The sequence below is a fragment of the Elephas maximus genome, chromosome 12 (assembly GCF_024166365.1).
Source record: "Elephas maximus indicus isolate mEleMax1 chromosome 12, mEleMax1 primary haplotype, whole genome shotgun sequence".
Taxonomy (NCBI): domain Eukaryota; kingdom Metazoa; phylum Chordata; class Mammalia; order Proboscidea; family Elephantidae; genus Elephas; species Elephas maximus.
The window spans coordinates 95,888,841-95,897,110 of NC_064830.1; the positions used below are offsets into that span (position 1 = coordinate 95,888,841).

At 52.1% G+C, this 8,270-nt stretch overlaps 1 protein-coding gene across 2 annotated transcripts; it reads right to left on the reverse strand.

The window, feature by feature from the left end:
- Positions 1 to 4,875: 4,875 nt before the first annotated feature.
- PSMG3 (proteasome assembly chaperone 3) lies at positions 4,876 to 8,033 on the reverse strand. Of its 2 annotated transcripts, none has more exons than XM_049903356.1 (3): positions 7,955 to 8,033; positions 6,002 to 6,251; positions 4,876 to 5,386 (listed from the first exon to the last, which is right to left on the reverse strand). In XM_049903356.1, exons 2-3 carry the CDS (start codon positions 6,215 to 6,217, stop codon positions 5,234 to 5,236), a joined length of 369 nt encoding a protein of 122 aa, XP_049759313.1. In that variant the 5' UTR covers positions 6,218 to 6,251; positions 7,955 to 8,033; the 3' UTR covers positions 4,876 to 5,233. The 2 variants fall into 2 exon arrangements, with proteins under 2 accessions (XP_049759313.1, XP_049759312.1); XM_049903355.1 differs by having other exon boundaries at positions 7,965 to 8,017.
- Between the last annotated feature and the right edge of the window lie 237 nt (positions 8,034 to 8,270).

Sequence of the window (8,270 nt, forward strand, 5' to 3'; positions counted from 1 at the left end):
TGCATGTGCTGCCCTGAGCCTCAGTCTTCCCATCTGAAATGGACGCAACTGTCCTCACCCCCTTGGTGGTGGTGGGGGGGTTAAAGGAGCCGTGCTGGCAGCGTCCAGCACTTGGCAGGTGCATATCCTGTGTTCTAGCCGGGGGGTCCCTGCGACTCTGCTTCATTATGGCTAGGGGTTTCTGGGGCTCTCTTCCTTGCAGGCTTTCCCTTCCCCCTCCCCTTCTTCCCCAATCTTTCTTCCTTCCCAATCTCTCTGCCCCTCTTTCTGTCACCTGGTCTCTCTCTTTTTCTCCCTCCCTCCTTCCCTCCTTTTCCAAAGTGTCTCCGGGTGGGTTCGAATTGCCAACCTTTTGGAAAGAATGCCTCCAAAAGACCACAGCCATTGAAAACCTTATTGAGCACAGTTCTATTCTGCACACATGGGGAATCGACTCAGCCTGTAAAACGCCTGTCCTGTCTGCCCCAGCCTCCACCCAGGGCATTCTGGGAACCCACTAGAGCACAAAGTCCTCATCAAAATGGTCCCATATTTGGGCCTCATTTCTGCAAACTTCTCTGGCATCTCTGGTGCCTTTGATCGTTCTATGCCTTCCTGGAATTTAGGGAACCTCCTTTCCACCCGAGCCATCCTTCACTCAACTTGAGGTAGGGTTTTGTCCTGTTTTCTCCCTGCGATGCTGACATGAAGCCCTGATGATGGGGCCTCTGATGCCGTCCCCATTGACGTGCCACCCTCCCACTCACTCATCCATGGCCCCTCCTGATGTCCCGCTTCACGGCGGGCCACGGGAACAGGAACAGGCAGAGCCCGCTCACCCCATGCGACCATGAGCTGTCTTACCCCATGGGGCATTTGTCAGAACTGGCTCAGGGGGACCCAGGGTTCCATCGGACCTCAGAGGCTGCTCAGGTTGGTCCCCGAGAACAGCTACCCTCCTGGCTTCTCTGCACCTGCCAGGGGCCCACTTGCCCTGGGCTCTGACCTGACATCCAGGTCCAACAAGAAAAGGAGGGGACTCTGCTGCTGCCTGGCAGCAAACGATGTTGTTAGCAGCCCTCGAGTCAGCTCGAACTCCTAACAACCCCAGGTACAGCAGAATGAAACACTGCCCAGTCCTGTGCCGTCTTCAGGATCATAGGTATGCTGGAGTCCATTGTTGTGGCCACTGTGCAGTTTGAGTGCCTTCCGACCTGGGTGGCACAAACGGTGTGTGATCAGCTACTAACCCAAAGGTTGTCGGTTCGAACCCACCCATCAGTGCTGCAAAAGAAAGGCCTGGCGATCTGCTTCCATAAAGATTTCAGCTAAAAAATTCTACGGGGCAGTTCTATTCTGTAACACATGGGATCACCGTGAGTAGGCGTCAACTTGACGTTTAACGGGTTTGGTGTTTCCCACCCAGAGGCTCACCTTCCAGCACTGTATCAGACAATGTTCTGTTGTGATCCATAGGGTTTTCATTCGCTAGTTTTGGAAGTAGACTGCCAGGCCTTTCTTCCTAGTCTTAGCCTGGAAACTCTGCTAAAAATGCCCACCATGGGTGACCCTGCTGGTATTTGAAATACTGGTAGCCTAACTTCCAGCATCACAGCACACACAAGCCACCACAGGACAAACTGACAGACATGTGGTGGCAGCTGCAAAGTATGGCACAGATCACCTAAGCCCTGAAAAACTGAACTCCACCACTTCAGGGGAGGGTGAATTAGCCCACTGCGCACCATTACGTCCAGCTGTAAATCTCGGGAGCTGTGATTACAGTTCGATCACGGGGCAAGCCCCACAGGCGGCCTTCCCTGCTCCAGAAGTAACAATTCCCACAGAGCAGAAACGCCGGCTTCACAGGTCTCTTTGTTGGAGTTTGCCTCTCTACTCCTGAATTATGGCAGCTGAGGTGCAGTGCTGAGGAGAGCAGAGGGCCTGGAGCCTTCCGCGCCATGTCCTGATTTATGGGGAGAGGGCTCTAGTAAGTGACAGAAGAGCTTTGTCTCAGTCTGTACTTTTTAATAGCTGCCAGAAAGCTTTGGGTAGCAGCTATGAATAAGTGACTTAGAAAGGCATCGGGGCCCCAGTTTTAGTTAGCTGTCGGTGACACAGCCATCTTTAGGCAGCTGGCTGTGGAGCCAGGCAGATGACACAGGCCTTGCTGGGTCAAAAGCCCTGGCCACCACTCATCACCTGAGGGACTCTAAGCTGCTCGTCTGGCCCTTTTGAGCCTCCATTTTTTCATTACCTGCTTGTTAAGGGTTAAATGAGATAATGCAGTCACTGCCCCTGGGCCTGGCTCTCAGGAGGCACCAAAACAGAGGTTGTGGGGTCAGAGCCAGACGGAAGTGCGGGTGGAGCTGTCTACAGCATTGCCTTTGTTTCCTAGTGCGGCTGTAACTGAAAAACCACACGTGGGTGGCCTTAAAAAGTAGTTTATTTTCTCACAGTTCAGGTAGCTAAACATCCAAATTCAGGGCGCTGCCTATGGGGGAAGGCTCTCTGTTGGCTCCCGGAGACGATCCTATCAGATTCCATAGCCCCGTGTTTCTACCTGTGGCATCTGTTTTCCCACCATTTGTGCTGCTCCTCACAATTCGCCGATTATGGACGCACCCTACACTGACAGGGCCTCATTAACACAAGGAAAACCCTATTTCCAATGGGATCACATCCATGCCTGTAGGGGTCAGGATTCCAACACATCTTTTTTGGGGGTACATTCGGTCCACAACAGGCATTTAGGACGAGGATCGTCCGTTCCTTCAAGGTGCAGCTTATAAAAACAGGAGCCCGTGAGCGAGAATCAACGCGGGGCCGGTGGCTGGGTTCAAATCCAGCTGTGCAACCATCCTGTGCCTCGGTTTCCCTATCTGGGAGCGCAGATAAGGAGAGTGTGAGGATGAGGTGCTGCATGCAGGGCCCAGTCACAGCTAGCCCGCTGTCGCTGTCATAGGAGTGAGACAGGGCTAGAGCTTTAGAGCCATTTTTCTTAGCCTCAAGACAGCCCCTCACTCAACCCATTTCCTAGAGTTCTTTCTTTTCCTCCTCAGAACCTTCTTAAGGGGAACAGCCACAGGATAGCCAGGATCGGCTGAAATAGGTCCCGCCCTCCATCCTGGCATTCCAGATGAACTTTAGCTCATTAAGTTCTTCATTCACGGTAATTCTCTGCCCCTGGGTGGAGAGCTGACATGCTAATGAACAAAAACGACTAAGTTACTCCAGTATGGGGACTAGAACCAGGGCCTCAGAAAATGCTTACTCTAAAACGCTCCGCGCCTGCGCCATTTTGTATTTGGAAACTGATGCTGCCTATATAAACCAGCCTCAGCAAGCTGCCTACAGGCAGTCTTGGAAGCCACTTAGCCCTGACTATCTCTTGCTTGGCCAACCAATAAAGTTGCCTTGTGTTCTCCCCAACTTTGTCTCTGTCTTTTTGGCCCTGACGGCATTACTCAGAGCAGAACCTGGAGTTGTGGCAACAGGAGCTCTTGCCATTGTTAGGTTCAGAGACCACAGGAAACCAAAAAAAGATGCAAATTGGAATTCGGACTCAGATTCCAAGCCAATCTTTGTCTTGATTTCCCCATTTGTTAAATGACAGAAGTCATGGCTTCATGGGAAAAAAACCACCAAAAAAAAAAAAAAAAAACCCATTGTCTTACATGGCTTAGGCCTGCTGTAACAAAAACACCACAGTGTGGTTGGCTTTAAAGACCAGGAATTTACTGCCTCAGTTAAACAGGCTTGGAGTCTGAATTCAGGGTGTCGACTCTAAATGAGGGTTCCTCCTTGTCTCTTTCAGCTTCTGGCAGCTCCAAGCGATCCTTGACTTGTAGATGGATCCTCATGTGGTGTTTTCCTGCGTGTGTGACTCTCCGAGGCTGTCTTCCCAAGACCCCACTCAGAAGGGATTAGGTTTAGGACCCAACCTGCTTGGCATGACCCATTAATATAACAAAAGGAAAACCCTATTTCCAAACAAGATCCCACTCACAGTACAGGGGTTAGGACTTTCACATATTTTTCTGGAGGACACCATTCAACCCAGGACAAGCATCTACTTTTCAGATGACAAGGTAGATAATGATTGATATTGAACAAAGAGGTCTTTACCTGCATGCCAGCTGTGAACATTAACCTGGCATGCTGTACCTTGTACCTTGGCTTCAACCCTTCCAGTGGTTACTCAGGCTCGGGCTCAAGCTTTGGGTGTCCCCTAAGGGCCTCCTTCACCTGCATCTAAAGGAGTAAGTACATCTCAGTTCCTTGGAAGGGGGCTGTTATGGATTGAATTATACCCAACAAAAATCTGTGTCAACTTGGCTAGGCCATGATTCCCAGTATTGTGTGACTGTCCACTATTTTGTCATCTGAGGTGATTTTCCTATGTGTTGTGAATCCTACCTCTGTGATGTGAATGAGGCAGGATTAGAGGCAGTTATGTTAATGAGGCAGGACTCAATCTAAAAAATCAGTGTCATGGATTGACTTATGTCCCCCCAAAAATGTGTGTATCAACTTGGTTAGGCCATGATGCCCAGTATTGTGTGGTTGTCCTCCATTTTGTGATCGTAATTTTATGTTCAGAGGATTAGAGGGGGATTGTAACACCACCCTTACTCAGGTCACCTCCCTGATCCAATGTAACGGGAGTCTCTCTGGGGTGTGGGCTGCACCACCTTTTACCTGCGCCCCAACCCCAGCACTGTAACTGGCACACTGTAAGAAATGTCTGTCGAGTGAGAGTTAAGGGCCGCCAGCTTCCCAAACATCCTAGGGGAACCATAGGAAGAGGAGCAAGACTTATGTTGTGAGGTACACTAAATTGAACTTATGCTGTGTGGCTGAGCTGTGGCAGTACTCTTAAGAAAGACAGTGAAGTATACTGGAGGCATATTTATTTTTGATAAAAAGAAAACTTCTTCCCACGACTGACACAATAGTACATGGAGGGCCGTGAATCACACCCGGTGAGTCACCTTCTCAATTCTCAAGTATGTGCAATGACTCGGACCCCGGTGAAAACCATTCACAAGCCCCCAGCCATGTTCCACTCCTTTCCCCTCCCAAGGCTGATATCGGTGACCAAGCAAAGTGGAGCCTGCCCGACACCTGAGTATTGTTTCTGGCTTCAAGGGCTCCTGGTTGTGGCTGAAGATGTCTTCCAACCATTGTGAGGGGGCCTGCGTCTTCCCTTGATCTTGGTGAGCAGGAGGGTGGTCGGGCCGTATGGGCCCCCTCACCATACCTGGCATGTCCGAATCACCTCCCGCAAGGCTTTCACCCCCTCCATGCTCCTGTCCTTCACAGCCACGGCCAGGAGAACTGCTTTGTTCCCAGCTTCTTGAGACACGAACGTCACCAGGTTCTTTGCAAAGACGTGGATGAGAGGCTGGTGGAGGGAAGGGGAGGGAACCACTTTAGCAGCAAAGAGCTGGTTTTTTTCCTTAGTGCCTTCCCTAAGTAGCCCTTAGGAGCCCAGATGGGCTTCCCACACCACCATTACATCACCAAGCGTTAAATCTGATGCCACTGTGATTCAGAGTTCAACGCAACGCTCAGAATACACCAGTTGTAAACAAACCACTAAAGAGGTGTCACTAAGCTCACTTCCTTGGTGCCCTCTTCTGAGTCCCCTGTCTCTGCTCGCTGTATCTAACCTCCAAAGACTCAGAAGGACAGGTCTGGAGAGGGGTCCTCTGTTCCAGTTCACAGACAATCTTTCCAGGACAGAGCATGAACAGCCACTCATTAACAGTGTCTATCATGACAGAGTCAAACCAGGAGGAGGCACATACTACAGAATCAATCCTTGCCTGCTGGGTAAGATTCTAACGGGCTGGTACAAGCACTCACCAAGGACAGGTGGGACACCCCTAGACCCAGAAATGCCCACTCATGGCCACCGTAGGGGGGCTAGCCTTCCACCTGTTCCAAGAGCTCATTGAGAAATGAAAGCCACAGAAGAGGATCCCCCTCCGCCCTGGGCCTTTCCCAGCCCTTTTACCTCATCCTGCCCGAGAAGGACTTTGGTGGTAAGCATGGGCTTGCTGATGTCACTAGCCACTTCGCTGGGCTCCAGGGAGACCAGGGTCCCCATCTTCCCAAACTGCGTCACCACCACTAGGATGTGGCTGCTGAAGGCCGTGCACACCACCTGGGTGGGGACGCCACACAACACTTCTCTCCTCTGTTTCGAGACCACCAACGGTTTGTCTTCCATGGCTGGGCGTCTTCTATGGCAGCTTTAGTTAGTGCTAGAAAGAACAACAACAAAAAGGAGTAAGTCAGCCAAACAGGGCCCGAGACACCTTGGGAATCAGAATCCTAAATACGTATCTTTTGGCATTAAAATAGAAACACAAGCGGCTGCCTGCCCATATAGATTGTACCTGGAGTCACTGGATGCTGAACAGTTAACACACTTGACCGCTCAGCTGAAAATCTCCCACTGCCTATATGGGACATCTCTGTGAGTCCACCCAGAGGGACCTCAGAAGAAAAGCCTGGTGATCTATTTCTGAAAAATTAGCCACTGAAAACTACGGAGCACAGATGTACTCTGACACACATGAGGCTGCCACGAGTTGGAACTGACTCTGTAGCAACGGATTGGGGGTTTTGGTTTTAACAACATATATGTATGGCCATATACATAATCTTATAAACATATTAAGGTCCTTGAGTGGTGCAAACAGTTAACGTACTTGGCTGCCAACCAAAATGTGGGGGGTTCGAGTCTACCCAAAGGTGCCCTGGAAGAAAGGCCTAGTGATCTGCTTCCAAGGCGGGAAACCGCTGGCCAGAGAATGAGGCGGGAAACACCCAGACGGCGGCTGGGCAGAGGGAAGCCGCCATATCTCCTTCCTCGCCGCCATTTCCCCTTCCTCACCGCCCCAGTGCAACTGCGCCTACGGATGAGGTCGGTTATCCTCCAGTCCTGATGGACCACGCCCCAGAGCACACCCTGCAAAAGAGCCTGCCCCATTCTTGTTGCCTCCCCATGCCTGCTGATTAGGGAGCCGTCTTGGCGAGGTAGGTCCCAGTGATCTCCTTTGTTTGGCTAACCAAATAGTTTTCCTTCCTTTGCTTTCACCTGACTTGTGCCTCAGTGTCTCCCCGAGCAACACTTCCAATCAATCAGCCATGAGAACTCTATGGAGCACAGGTCTACTCTGACGCACATGGGGTAGCCAGGAGTAAAGAGTTGACAGCAACTGCTTTTTTTTTTTTTTAAATACTGGAATGGAACTTTGTGGATCAGTTGATCAGTAGATGTACACAGGCCACACAAAGAAGCAAATGTCAAAAAGCTTTCATGTTTAGAGGCAGGTGATCTCACTTCCTCCCTGAGCACAGCGTTTCCCGCCCACTTCCAGCCTCCCGCTGGTATGTATTACTTTTATGACTTCCCGCTGATCCTAATGGCACTAATTTAAATCAAGGCAAGGGGGGATTTCCCTCATATCCTTGATACCTGCAAGCAAAGCACCCAGGTGCTCAACAGCCGAGACCAGAACCCCCGCTTTTCTGCTAGTCTGTAGACTGAATTCTCACTTTATCTGCTTTTGGGGACATCACTGGTCCCAAATGGAATTATTGACACCCATATTCAAGGACAAGGAGGGGCAGAGGCATGGAGGGGCAGGCAGAGACCCAAGAGCTAGGCACGGAGAGACACAAAAAGATAAAGGGCAGGGGGAGACTGAGGTGAAGAAGGAGATGCAGGGATAGGGACCCGGGGGCTGGTGTCCAGAAACAAACAATACAGGGATGCGGGTCCAGGGGCGGCGAGAAACAGGGCTGGAGACTCAGACTAGGGGCCGGAAGACCAGGGAGGGATCTCGCCTCGGACTACGACAAGATAGGGGGCCGCAGGGCACCCCCACCCTCCCCAGGGCCCTCGGGGTCGCCTGCCAACCCGCCGGACACCGCCCCGGACCTCCACCCGCTGCGCCACCTGAGCTCACCGGCTCCCGCACCGCGCCCGGAAGTGGCTCAGCGTGTGCGACGAGGGCCCGCCTCCGCCTGGCGCGCCCCGCCCACCCGCCGGCCCGCCCTCCGCTCCCGCCCCCCGGCCCACTCACGGGCCCGCCCATCTCCTCCCACCGCCTCCGCCGGAAGTGCAGGGTGGGGCTTCCGGTGGCTGAGTCGTGAGCCGTTCGGGTCTTTCGGGAGCGTTGTTTGCGTTCTTCATGAAGATCTCTGCTCGGTGCTTTAGACCAGGAGCTGGGGGCGTTAGGGAAGGGCTACGGGGGCCTCAAGTCCCGAGCGTA